The sequence below is a fragment of the Taudactylus pleione genome, unplaced genomic scaffold (assembly GCF_031769625.1).
Source record: "Taudactylus pleione unplaced genomic scaffold, aTauple2 ptg000004l, whole genome shotgun sequence".
Classification (NCBI taxonomy): domain Eukaryota; kingdom Metazoa; phylum Chordata; class Amphibia; order Anura; family Myobatrachidae; genus Taudactylus; species Taudactylus pleione.
The window spans coordinates 786790-801897 of NW_028284407.1; the positions used below are offsets into that span (position 1 = coordinate 786790).

Genomic DNA, 15108 nt, shown 5'->3' on the forward strand with positions numbered 1-15108 from the left:
TGCCATGCGATTGCCTGCCTTGCTGGGTGTGTTCCGAATTTGCATACGCTGGGAGCGAGCATACGCATCTAGCGACCGGGTCTGAATCAGGCCCATAGTCAATAGATCTAATCTAAGATTGTATGCACTATAATTTAAGATTACTCTATTAAACCTAAAATTGTTTTTTGACCAACAGTGGCTATTATAATTAGTATAGGATATAAAGATTTTGCCATAAGTCAAAATTGGCAAGTATATGTGTGTCCTGATAATTGGTAAGTATATGTGTGTCCTGATAATTGGCAAGTATATGTGTGTCCTGATAATTGGTAAGTAAGTATATGTGTGTCCTGATAATTGCTAAGTATATGTGTGTCCTGATAATTGCTAAGTATATGTGTGTCCTGATAATTGGCAAGTTGAAAATGAAAAGTTTTGTCCACAACTTTGTGCCAGAATTTGGCATTTTTTTCTACAGCTCTGTAGATTGTGAATCAAGTCAGCTTCGTGAGTTTTAATAGGATGAAATCAGGCGCCAGAACTCTACTAAAATACCAGTAACCAAATGGTGCTCCCTGGAAGGGGGGTAGTCAGCCTCTCAGGTAGACACAATGATGAAATAAGCAAATGTATTACTTCAAATAATGAGCTTCAAATATCAATAAAATAATAAATAGAAAAAAAATAAAATACAAAGGGGGATATCCAATTAGCCGCAAACGTTGAAAAACAGGGATTTTTCGCTGATTTATAACAGTTTTTTGCAGATGTTTTTTTCTCCCTATCCTATTATTTCGGACAAAATAATAGGATATTTTGGCCGAAAACACACAGGATCTGTGAAAAGTTCATGGACCTATGTATTTCGCCTTTGTGGCGGCAAGAAAACGGCACTTTTCATGGATTTTTTCTCATGACATATGAGGTCCAAAACAAAAAATCCATGATGAGTGCTGGCGTTGGGCGGCACTTCAGGGCTCATTGGTTAGCCCCGGGGGATCCTTTAGCGCCCAAACAATATTTGGGGCTAATTGGATACCGCCCAAAGTCAATGTAATAAAAATATAAATAAAAAAGCCCTGGTGCCACTGTTTCAGAAATACACATGCCATATGGTTAAAAATGAATATTCAGGATGATGTACATATTAATTTTAGAAAGAGACATGTAGTAAAAACTGTTGGTTACGTTTCAATTCGTGGTCTGTTCAGTATAGACCAAAAGCAGTTTTGTAACAACCGTTCCCAATCGGTGACTGTAGCAATGTCAATTGGTTTGTTGCTGACACCGGTCTTCACTCACAGGACATGTTTTCCAGACAGTAACAATGTAATGCCTTGACGCCGAAAAAAAAGCCCCAATCATACGGTATGGTGCATACTTATGTGTAAAAATAAATAGCTGGTATACCATTCAGCAAAGCTGTTTGAAAACTCCTGCAACTGGCAGTACAAAGTTAGATGTATAGATTCGGTTTGCGGACCCGAATGGTGTAGCGGATCCTGGAGTGATACCTGATGTAGGTTAATTTTACCGGCTCTTTTTAGACCTTCAGCAGTTCCCTTATCCTCCATGCTTCCTGGACTAAGGCGAGGAGTTTAAGATCAAGCCGGTGTAGCCCTGCCCCTGCTCAGATCAGAGGAGCATATGTGCTGGGCTCCTCCAATCAGGGCTCAGCACACACTCCTCTGACCCCCGGGTGTCTCATCATAGAGAAGCAGCAGGAAGGAGCTGCCTCCTGTGAGTATGCTGGTGCACTGTCATTGCCCCTTCTTTGATGCGGCCCTGGCCCCCTAGGACCCAGCGCCATCTGCCTCCCCATCTCATTGGCACTGAGTTGGGGAGGCAGGATGACAACATGGTTGTTGCTAAATCCAAGTTGAAGAATGAACCTCTGATGTCACAACCATGTGATCGCTGCAGCAGGGACGGACCGCTACCAGTGTTACTATCCATGTGGGCATAGAGGGGGAATATAAACCTATGGTGAGCCACCGTGCCCGAAGCGTGGTCAGCGAAGCGAGCTCGCGAGGGGACACTTTTAGGCATCCATTCTAAACCTTGTCCCTCCCCCTTTGGCTGCGGGTCACGTGGTTGTGACGTCAAAGATCCTTTGAAGCATCTCCTTCTAGACCTAACCATGGCAAGCCCCCTCCTCACTGTGGCACTCCACGCGCTCGTGTCCCCGGCATAATTATCGGGTCGGCCCTGCCTTTTTAAGCTATTTTAGTATTATTGGATGTATCCCATTTGGCCCCACTGATTTATCCACTTTCTGTTTTGTGAGTTCTGAAAGGACTGCAATCTCATGAGTATTGTATTGGTCTGCAAAATGGCTGCCTGCAAAATGGCTGCCTCGACTGTCTCTAACAACTGATGCACTTTAAGTTATACATTACCGAGCATAAGAATGTAAATAGAATATATCACCCAGAATATGAATAAGGGAGGCTGGTTATTATATTTATAACAGGAACATTATCATGGACAAACACTTCACATCCAGAGTTAATGACTTTGGGCACCATATTATGTACTGGGAATAGCACAAGGCTATTAGAAAAAAAGAAAAATGTGATGCTAGAAAATGGGGTTTGATGAGAAATGTAATAAGCCTGCTTACCTACAAAAAAACAGGTGGTAACTGTGGCGCTGCTATTTGTGCAATAAAGAGCAAAAACAAAAAATCAGTTTCTATAAATAGATTTAATTAAAACAAAATACACAAAATAAATGCTCCCGGGAGTATTATAATACAAATAGAAAATACTGGTGTCAGAAATCCTGCTTTCTATTATTGTTCTTTAATGATAGTACTAGTATGTAAATAAATGCATATGGGGATGGGCATACACACTTGTGCTCGCTCCGGCCATCAGGAGTATGGACGTGTTCCGGCTCGCTGCTGGCTCTTATTATAAATACAATTTGTTTCTGTGTTTTTCGTGCATTTTATCCGTGAGTCGTATAGATTGTAAGCTCTAGTGAGCAATTCCAACTCAGGTTTTACTTAATTATTATTGTATTTATCAAACAGTGTATCTTCTGTCAAAGCTGAATAATTGGCTGAGACAAGTTCAGTTTAAAATTTAATCGCAGCGACGCCATCTTGCGAATGGCCGCAAGACGCCATCTTGAAAATGAGATCGCAAGATGCCATTTTGCGAATGGCTGCCTAAGCGCCATTTTAGATAAACTCACATTTTAGTACATGTGGCGATAATACTAATAGCACCATGCGTTTGCATCTTTCACCAGTTCTCATACACACATTAATACACACAATTGCGCTGTTAACTAGTCGCATATTAGCGAATGCATAGGACTTTGTATGAAACCGCTGTTTTATTAGCTTTATGCGCACGCATCTGCCCCAAGTTAACTAGCGTCCTTATATCAAACCCTGAATACCCACACATTACATACTCACACATAAGGTTCAATACGCTTTAAAGTATATGATTTAAGTTGGTTCAGTTAGTTTAAATGCTGAGAAATACAGATATTTGATAACTAAGGTATTATACATGCTAAACAAGTCGGGTTTGGAGTTGTACTGATGCGTACTCTTTTTACAGTATTCCGGTGTTATCGGTGGGGAGATCGCATCATGCATTCTCGAGTTATGGATCGCAGAGCCTACAAGCAACAAAATGTATATTTTAGGAACAACTGTTAGGATGTTGCAGGGGGCGTGAAGAGGAAGATCCCCAGCTGTTAGAGGCAGGGAGAGTCTATTTGAACTAGCCTGTTAAATGTTCTGTAACAGATGCTTCTCCCCTGGGAACCAATGACACCAGCAACAAACTTCCCTGTTGTCCTTTTTATTCTGGGGGGGTATAAATATGTGTGCAGGAACGCTGGTTCTCAGTCTTTGTGCTGAACGCTGTATGACTAGGGGTCTCTTGCTGATTCCTATCTCCGGGTCCGGAAGCGCCTGCGTATGTATACTGTACTTGGGTCTGTATAATTTTCCTTTTGCGCCTAAATTGTGTCTTGATCAATTGCGTGTAACTGTCTGAACTTTTACCTGAATAACACTTGTGCTTTGGAACCACAGATTCCACGTCTAAGTCTTTATTTATGGAATGACTGCGTACGCAAATTAGCATCATCCTTAGAGGTTTATAGGAAGGGTTTTATAGGCAGAGGTATATAGAGGTTCTGATCCAGTATCGTTAGTTGGGGGCTCGTAGTGAAGTCACTTACCTGCTCACACGGTACAAACGTCTATCGATATTTCAGCAAAGGGTGGAGTGGCCACATGCAGGGTTTGCCTGCAACCGCTTTGTGCTGAAAGATCGCTATCCGTCTCCGTGTGAATCAAGGAAGCTGACTAGAATCCAGGGACAAGAGAGGAAAAAGTTTGTTTTCCTCTGTTGATAGAACCTTACGTTTAAAGGGGTGTCGCAGTACTGAGTACGCGGCTAAGTTGCAGGTTTGCGCATAGCAAAGATGCACTTTTGCGTACGCAGTTAAAAAGCCATTATATGGTTGTGTGGTAGTCGCATTGTTGTGTATGCAACTGGTCGCACAATAGCGTATACGTACTTCCGGTTGTGCTGCCACGTGTTTGAACAAAGCCATTGAGGTTTACATTGTTTTTCTATTACCAATATCTGGGTTAACGTGTATTTTTCTGCGCAGGAAAAAAGTGTGCAACAGTGAATATTTGTTGAACAAAGTTAAGGGTATCATATGATCCTTAAAGGCTAGGTGCAAGGGTTAGTCTAGCCGCTCGGCAAGCAGCTTTACCGTTCTATACACAGTAGCAGGTGTACATGCTGTCTTTGTTGTAGAGAGGTGCGTGAGAGTAGCCGACATATAAACTCTCATAGGTGTGGAAGTCGCCTTACTAAATCTTATCCGGGTGTGGAAGTTGCCTTTTTCAAATCTTATCCAGGTGTGGAAGTTGCCTTACTAAATCTTATCCAGGTGTGTGGGCACCGCCGACTTAAATCGTCCACAGGTAAGTGAAAGTGTCTTGATTGTCTTTCACTGGTTTAAATCTTTATTGAAAAGCGTAGGAGTTGTCTCAGAATGGGAGCCATGCAAACAGTAGAGATGTTAGGCAATGATGTGCTGCTAATGCAGGCGCCGATCAGATCTGCCCATCGTATCATGCATACCAAGTACGGTACTTACGCAATAAGGTATTGTGATTTATGGTTTAATATGACGAGGAAGAGTGTTAGACCGTTTCCCAGAATTGGTAGTTTCGATAAAAATGTGTTAGACAATGTCCGGGATCACATTAGTTTGATGTGCTCCCGAGAGAAAAAGGTTAAATATTTTGAATGTTTAAAACTATGGCAGCATGAGGGGGATGCGTGGCTTAAAAATGTGCAAGCGACGCAAACTAGCGCCGCGAGCACATTGCCAGAAAATGCATCCGCAACGCTGAATTGCAATACGGGCGAGCCGCAAATTGGCTTGCACATGTGGCAAGGTAGCGTTGTGGAGAGTATTGCCAGCAGTTCACGCTCACCTCCCCCACCTTATGTGGATGGAGGTGCAAGTACAGTTACCAAAAATACCCATAAAAATGTAACAAGCAACTTGTACCCTCTTTTAAGCAACTATAAAGAAAATGTTCATGATGCGGATGATGAGCATATTGTAATGTCTGCCATTTCCCATGCTGTGCAGATGATAGATGCTGCATCACCACAATCACGAGTGGTGCCGCCATCTCCATCGGTAACAGCAAGGGAAGTGTTAATGCCCTCTGCACCCGTAGAGGAAGTTGTTCATACCATACGTAGCAGCAGCAGACTAAACCCCCAGCCAGGTAACCAGGTCAAAGGTAGCAGCGCTACCGGTCTGCATCCCATTTGGACAATAACTGTTCCAAATGGAAATGCAGACGCGAACGGTATAGTGCCCACGAGGGAAGTAGTAATGCATTGTCCTTGGACAAGAGCAGAACTAAATTCCATCATAAATGATTTCCCCGATCCCAAAAAGGAATTAGCCAAATGTCAAAGATTTTTGAGAAATTTGGGTAGTTCACATGAGCCCACTAATAAAGATTGGCGTGTGGTGTTAAGGGCCTGTCTGCCACGCAATACCGATGTGACAAAAGTTATCACGGATTGTGTATTGGATGGTGACGTTCCCTTAACAGACCAAGTAAACCAAGGTAACATTTCCCGCATTGTAACTCAATTGGGTATATATTTTCCAGTAGTAGTTAACTGGAACAAAATTTTCACCATTAAACAGAAAGAGAGTGAGACAGCAGAAGATTACTGCGATCGGGCTCTGCAGGCTATCACCCAGTACACTGGGATAGAAGATATTAAAGATAGCACTCACCACAGGGAATGATAGTTACAGTACTTGTGGACGGTCTGAAAGAGAGTTTAAAAACTTGGGTTCAGACCTCACAGCCTGGCTGGCGGGGACTTAGAATAGATACCCTCATAGAAACCACCATTGAACATGATAAAAACATCTCCAAAAAGAGAGATGCCCAGAGCGAAAAACTAATGGCTGTCAGTATACAAGCTCTGGAGGGAATGACGGTAACATCACAGCCAACAGACATACTTGCACTTGCACACACACTCACTTCTGAACAAGTATGTGCTCTCACTAACCCCAATCAACAACAAACACAACTCTATCCCACTAGCCCGATGCAACCACAGGTCCCAGGCTATCCACCAACTTCTTATCCCCCACAATACCCTTATCCTCCCTATCCTTACCCATATCCACCACCTTTACCCTCTGCGCAAACCTCACAACACCACGTCTTCACCCGAAACACGAACCTGTTTTCACTGTAAACAAACAGGACACTTAAGTAGAAACTGTACAGTAAAAGGAGTAGGGATCCCACATCAGGGAAAACCTAGATATCCCCATAAGGGATATGCACAGAGGCCAGCAAATGTTCAGCAGGCACCAGCTCCAATTGTAGCCGTAAATGCTTTATTGGAGAATGGTAGCCAACGCTAGGGGTCAGGTCATATCTGTAGTCTACAGATGGTCAGGTTAACGGGAAGTACTAGGGAAGAACCGGTCATGATGTTTGATGTAGCTGGTACTGAATATCCTTTTCTTGTAGACACAGGGGCAACCAGGTCGGTGATAGAATCTCCCGTTAATTTGCAGGTGACCAACGAGACAGTACCAACAATGGGTGTAACAGGTAAAGTGGAACATTATCCTTTAACAAAGTCCACAGAGGTTACTATTGGGCCATTGCATACCAGGCATTCTTTTCTTCTGGCTGTTGCGGCTCCTACTAACCTACTGGGCAGAGACTTGTTATGTAAGATGGAATGTGTTATATATTGCACCTCCGATGGTGTATTTTTAGATATCCCAGAGAGAATGGTATACGAGGTGCGGGATATGTTAGACACTCCTCAAAGGATAATGTATCACTCTACAGTTTTAAATGAAACTCCATCACAGGTAGATGAAATGTTGTCCCTAATTCCAGATTCCCTTTGGACTAAACATGTACAGGACACTGGATTAATGGCAAACGTAAGCCCAGTAATGGTAAATTTAAAAAGCAGAAGGTAAGATCCAAAAATTCTCCAGTACCCACTAAAACAGGAGGTAGAATTAGGGGTTTTTCCAATAATTGAGCGATTATTGCAACAGGGAATTTTAGTTCGTACAGCTAGTGTAGCCAACAGTCCCATCTTTCCAGTGAAGAAGAGTGGTGGGAGGGGTTATAGGCTGGTACAAGACCTTAGAGGTGTTAATAAGGTAGTAGAGAGCCAATTCCCAGGCATTGCACGACTGTTTACAATCTTTTCAACCTGCCAATGGACCTGTTCTAATTCAATATGTGGACGATTTATTGTTATGTTCTGACTTGTTTATGTCATGTTTGAATGATACTAAACTTTTGTTACTTCATCTCTCACAAACAGGACACAAGGTGGCTAAGGACAAACTACAGCCATGCCAATCCAGAGTAAAATATTTGGGACACTGCCTAACCCAGGGGTTACGACACCTTACAACAGATAGAATCCAGGCCATACAAAACATGACACTGCCGCAGAATTAACCGCAAATTCGTACCTTCTTGGGAATGTGTGGATACTGTAGAATGTGGATACCAGGTTTTTCTATTTTGGCCTTACCTTTACAGGAATTAGTCTCTTCCTCAAAGCCCGATCGTGTCATACACACAGAGGAATCAGAACAGGCTTTCCTTAATCTTAAGGATAGTCTGACAAAAGCTCCTGCATTGGGAATACCTGATTATGAAAAACCTTTTGATTTGTATTGTACGGAAGCCGATGGTTGTGCTGCAGGTGTCCTTACACAAAAACATGGTGATGCCAGTAGGCCCGTAGCATACTACAGTGCCCAATTGGACACGGTAGCAAGATCACTCCCCACCTGTTTGAGAAGTGTAGCAGCTACCGCTTTATTGGTGGGTAAAAGTGAGGACGTAGTATTGGGCCATGATATGATTGTCTACACTTCCCATGCTGTATCTGCTCTGTTGAACTCAGCTCAAACCAGACATGTCTCTTCGGCTAGGTTTACCAAATGGGAACTAGCTCTAATCGCTCCTGCAAATATTACTGTTAAACGTTGCAGTACGCTGCATCCAGCAACATACCTACCATATGTACAACATGATGTACAAAGGGTGGAAGGAGAGGAGTTGCTGGTGGGAGGTGAGTTCGGCAGACATAATGATACGCACGATTGTATGACACATCTGAATCAGACCTTTACTGCTAGACCTGACATTCATGACACACCTTTAGAGAATGTGGATGTAACTTTTTATATGGATGGGAGTTGTCATAGACAAACAGACACAGGTGAATAATGTACAGGTTATGCTGTTGTAAAGGACACAGACATCATAGAAGTTAAACCTCTCGGTCCTCCTCACTCAGCCCAGGTGGCAGAGTTAGTAGCACTGACTAGAACATGTGAACTGGCAGCAGGCAAATCTGCTAACATTTACACTGACTTGAGGTACGCGTTCGGGGCGGTGCACGATTTTGGGGCTCTATGGCGTCTGAGAAATTTTATGACAGCAGCAGGTACACCAGTTGCACATTCCCGACACATAAAACATCTTTTAGAAGCAATCCAACTGCCCAAAGCAGTGGCAGTAATTAAATGCAAAGCCCACACATGTGAGGATGACTCGGTGTCACTGGGCAACAACAGAGCTGATGAAGCTGCAAAATGGGCAGCAGGGTTAAAAATGTTTCCTCCAACTGAAACAATTATGTCATTTCAAACTATTGATACTCTGAAATTAATTGAGATGCAAAATTTGTGTTCAATTCAGTAAAAATCCATTTGGAAGTCCAAGGGATGTGGGCAAGAGTCCTCTAGGCTCTGGAGGGATGGACATGGTAAGCCAGTAGCCCCCAAGGCATATCACCCCAGCCTGGCTGAGGCAGCACATGGCTTGACTCATCTGGGTAAACAGGGTATGTGCAAGTTGGTGAGGGCATACTGGTGCGCACCAGGTTTTTCTTCACAAGCAGAGAAGACAGCAATGTCCTGTCTGACCTGCTTGAGAAAGAACATAGGGAAAGCGATCCCTACCGAACCGTCCCACATTCCACCGACTGATGGACCTTTACAGGTGATACAAATTGATTTCATCCAATTACCCCCCTGCAGGAACCTTAAGTATGTATTAGTGTGCACAGACGTATTTTCTAACTGTGTTGAGGCTTACCCAGCGGCCACTAATACTGCTGTGTTTACTGCCAAGAAAATAGTTCAGGAATTTGTATGCAGGTACGGTATCCCTAAAATCATCGAGAGTGATAGGAGTACCCATTTCACAGGTAAGGTTTTTCAAAATATGTGTAAGCTGATGGGTATTAATAGCCGACTTCACACCCCCCTACCGACCGCAAGCCAGTGCCAAGGTAGAGAGTATGAACGGGACTATTAAAAATAAGCTAAGTAAAATCATGGCAGAGACTGGACTAGGATGGCCAGAAGCTTTACCTTTGGTCCTACATTGCATAAGGACCACTCCTAGACCTCCTCTGAATCTGTCCCCATTTGAAATATTGTTTGGTAGACAACCTCATTTGATTATAAGTCCACAGGAAGATCTAAAGGGTAACAACGAGGTAACTGTGAAGTATCTTATATCAATGAGTAAGCAGTTAAAGCAACAGCAGCAGAAACTGAAATTGTTGTCTAATGATATGCCTGAAACGAACTGTCATGATGTTGAACCAGGAGAATATGTAATGATCAGAAATTTCTTGCATACAGGTTGTTTGACTGATCGGTGGGAAGGTCCGTACCAGGTGCTGCTGATGAGTACTACATCTTTGAAGGTGGCCGAGAGAGATACCTGGGTCCATTCCACTCACTGCAAAAAGGTCAATCAACCGGTGGAGAAACAAGTCGGAGACCTGTCGCTCGCGAGCTTGTTCCGGGAGGATTGAAAAGGTCATAGTAAGATACCTGAACTGAGAGAAATTTGCAGGTCTTGTTGTGACAATGGACGGGCCTGCTGTGTTCATTTTCATATTCTCTTTTAGAGTGTTCACCATCCTGGTCAGTCCGGGGATATCCAGTGTCTGTGATGGGGGACCGAATGAGGAAACGGGAGCTGATGGCAGTGCTGATGGAGTGGAATCAGGAGGAGTGCAATGCCAATCAGGGGAGTGTCTTTCCAATCTTAGTACTGTTATTGTTAAAAGAGCTGTCATTCCGGATACTCGGGGAAGGTGTGGAGGGTTATCGTCTGAAGATTCCTGTATTTGTGAGCTTTGTGGGTCCCTAGTTGATGAGAACTGTATCCAAAGGTGCCAACCTAAATATAATCCGTACTGGGGTGGGTATCCTCTAGAGGATTATCATAGCATGGTAGGCAAAGTGTTAAATCAAACTGATTGCTGGGTGTGTTCACATGTGCCCCAGGGACAGCATAATGTAGGGTTGGTGCCATTCCCGCTGAATATCACGGAAATTTTAGAATTGCAAAAAGGGAAAACATTGGATGGAAAATTCCTCTCATCCAAACCACCTCATTTCAAACTCTATCAATTCCAAGTAGATAGATCACTTTTGTGTTTAAACATAACCAACCCAAATAAACCCGGGAGTTGGGAAGTGACGGGGAATAATCAGACAATAACCGTCTCACAAAGAGCTGATAATGAGTCCATAAACCATGATCTGGTGGGAAACATTTTAGGTATCGGTATACATTGAGTTCCACCAAAGAAATTATTGGTAAGGTGCCAGATGGTTATTGTGCTAAAATAATACAGTCAGAAACTTGCATGTACCAGATGGAAGAACCAGAAATAGGATTGTTTGCAAGGGAAATGTGCTTAATGATAATGATGCATACCATTCCTTATGTTCTCCCTGATAATGTATATTTCATCTGTGGAAGAAAAGCGTATAAATGGCTCTCCCCGAGTTCCGAAGGTTTGTGTTACCTGGGAAGAGTTTTCCCAGAAGTTATGACCCTCACACATGTTGAAATGCTGGGTATACATAAAAGCATACCATCACCATATCTTCACACACAATATGAACACAGAGGCGAAAGAAATATGGTACCTGGTGATATACATAAAGCCACTCAGTTAATCAGTGAGACAACTGGCTTTCAAGTTCTGGTCTCATTGGACCCCACCAGGATCGCTCGGGGTACATAAAATTTTAGATATATCCAGGAACTTGCTAAATTAATAGATAATATCACCGAGATGTACACATTCAGGTATACAGGGAGAGAATTGCAAGCGTACAAGAAAGAACTGGTGCAACACAGGCTAGTGTTGAATTATTTAACTGCTGTTAAAGGAGGGTATTGCGTAGCATTGGCCATCCAATTTGGAGTAAAATGTTGCACCTATGTCACCAATGATACCAGCGACCCTAAGGAGGTGATAGACCGGAAGATTGATGAAATTCTGCAACTAAAGTGGGAATTTCGCAAGAACCATAACGCTTCAGTGGCTGAAGTAGGAGAAAAGATAGAAGGATGGGTGTCATGGCTGAACCCAGTGAAATGGTTCTCAGGTCTAGGGGAATGGGTCCAGGAAGTGATCGCCAGCATAGGCAAATTCTTAATCCTTATACTGATTGTCATCATAATACTTGGCATATGCGTCCGGTGTGTTCCTATTGTGTTGAAGTGTGGAAAATGTAAAAACAGAGTGAAACGAAAGAATGAAACTATGATGGTGGTCAGTAATGACAATATGTATACCGAGGTAAATATAGAACTGCATTACAACCCTGAACTAGGAAATACAATCGTTTGATGTATTATATTTAGACATGCATAGAATGTATTATTGAAATAATATTCATAGAACACCTCAGATAATGTAAAGTCTCAATTCCCCTTCAAGACTGCTATTATAAGACTGGTGCATTCCCACACCTTTCACATGATCTTCCAAGATCCGCTGTGTGCGTATAATAGTAGTTTTATGTCCCCACCCAGATACACATTATTGATGGATAAAGAACCACCTTGTGCTATCCCATAATAACACCAAATAATATGTAAATGTAAGCCTAAATTAAATTCTAATAGCAGATTGTGATAGCACGTTGTTTGCTATCAAAGGGTGGACTGTCGAAGCTGAATAATTGGCTGAGACAAGTTCAGTTTAAAATGTAATCGCGGTGACGCCATCTTGCGAATGGCCGCAAGTCGCCATCTTGAAAATGAGATTGCAAGACGCCATTTTGCGAATGGCCACCTAAGCGCCATTTCAGATAAACTCACATTTTAGTACATGTGGCGATAATACTAATAGCACCATGCATTTGCATCTTTCACCATTTCTCATACACACATTAATACACACAATTGCGCTGTTAACTAGTCGCATATTAGCGAATGCATAGGACTTTGTATGAAACCGCTGTTTTTTTAGCTTTATGCGCACGCATCTGCCCCAAGTTTACTAGCGTCCTTATATCAAACCCTGAATACCCACACATTACATACTCACACATAAGGTTCAATACGCTTTAAAGTGTATGATTTAAGTTGGTTCAGTTAGTTTAAATGCTGAGAAATAAAGATATTTGAAAACTAAGGTATTATACATGCTAAACAAGTCGTGTTTGGAGTTGTACTGATGCGTACTCTTTTTACAGTATTCCGGTGGTATCGGTGGGGAGATCGCATCATGCATTCTCGAGTTATGGATCGCAGAGCCTACAAGCAACAAAATGTATATTTTAGGAACAACTGTTAGGATGTTGCAGGGGGCATGAAGAGGAAGATCCCCAGCTGTTAGAGGCAGGGAGAGTCTATTTGAACTAGCCTGTTAAATGTGCTGTAACAGATGCTTCTCACCTGGGAACCAATGACACCAGCAACAAACTTCCCTATTGTCCTTTTTATTCTGGGGGGGTATAAATATGTGTGCAGGAACGCTGGTTCTCAGTCTTCGTGCTGAACACTGTATGACTAGGGGTTTCTTGCTGATGCCTATCTCCGGGTCCGGAAGCGCCTGCCTATGTATACTGTACTTGGGTCTGTATAATTTTCCTTTTGCGCCTAAATTGTTCTTGATCAATTGCGCGTAACTGTCTGAACTTTTACCTGAATAACACTTGTGCTTTGGAACCACAGATTCCACATCTAAGTCTTTATTTATGGTATGACTGCGTACGCAAATTAGCGTCATCCTTAGAGGTTTATAGGAAGGGTTTTAGAAGGTACAGGCAGAGGTATATAGAGGTTCTGATCCAGTATCGTTACTTCAATTCCCCAATATTCCTATTGTTGGCAATTAGTGTTATTGACTTTACATACATATACATTGTATTTTCAGGAAAACAAAAAATACAAAATGACAAAGGCCTGCTAAATATAGTAGATTGTAGTCATTTTTCATTTATAGAAATAAAACATAGTAATGTTATTCAACAGCAGCATAAAATGATGTATTATGTTTTATGATGAATTGTTAAATAAGCTCCATACTACCTAATGTGACTACTCTCTCTCTGTCTCTTCTGATCTCTCCAATAGGTCATAGCATGTGAACAGCAGTATGATTACTCCTATGATGTTCGCTGTGATGTCTGGTCCCTGGGGATAACAGCCATTGAACTGGCTGACGGAGACCCACCATTGTCATCTATGCATCCAGTGAAAGCTCTTTTCAAGATCCCAAGGTACAACACTAGATGGCTGTCTTGATTCACTATATATTCAGTAACACTTTGAATGAATCCAAATTTAACTGTGCATATAAAAGAAAAAATATCAACAGCAAACCAGATAAGAAGCAATAAAGTGACATGTTTGTTGTGCTTATTAGTATGCCATTACCCACAATCCCCTTCGGTGGTTTAGTCTGACAATGGTAGGCAGCAGCTGATAGAGAACAAACGTTAATAATCATTTTAGAAGATGTGTTTGTCTTGGTTCGTCCTGAGTGTTGTTTTCCAAAAAGTGTCTTTTTCGTATATTTTATTGTGATTCCATTTTAAACATAACTGCTGTCTTTAATATGCTGTAATTCTGTTTACTATTCTGTGTTGTCTAATGTTTGTCACACATTTCGATTATTTTAAATTTCCCCCGAAACTCACATTCATCAGTCAATCGATTAATCGGGTAAAATCATTTAATAAATAGGATATGGGGACTGGGAGCAGCATTGTAATGTAGCGTGCCAATTAGGTTGGGATAGGAATAAAATCTGTATACTTCCTTATCTAAATCACTGGTGCAAATAATTTCAGAGAGCTGAGAACAGAACAATGGAAACGGTTTGAACTAAGCTCTAGTCACATTCATACAATTATGGTCGGCTTTCACATCACTCCATGATTGCAATTTGCATTACTGATTAGCTCAATTTATATGCAGATGAGATTGTGCGTCATAATGTTATCTACTTATACCCGGCCCAGGCTTCAATAACCCACCAGCGTGAAATAATGAATCAGACACAAGCAGGAACGCATCTCGTTGCCTCTGCATGAACGCAGAACAGGTCACAGCAATTACAGCAGCAAGAGGGAGGTTCCGCATTTCAAAGCTAAAACTCATATATTTTATCAGATGAACGGATGAAGGTGTTCAGAAATACACCGATCACGGCAATATAGAATAATAAAGATTAATATGAAGATTGAGAGATATGAATAAATACA

General features: G+C 42.0%; 1 protein-coding gene across 1 annotated transcript in view; it reads left to right on the top strand.

The window, feature by feature from the left end:
- The window catches only part of LOC148543336 (myosin-IIIb-like), a 96441-nt gene extending 81333 nt beyond the window's left edge, over positions 1–15108 (top strand). Inside the window, exons 6-7 of the mRNA XM_088474456.1 lie at positions 13976–14121; positions 14866–15108. Of these exons, the coding sequence (XP_088330582.1) occupies positions 13976–14121; positions 14866–14875 (156 nt within the window). The 3' untranslated portion in view covers positions 14876–15108. The remainder of the gene's footprint in view (positions 1–13975; positions 14122–14865) is intronic.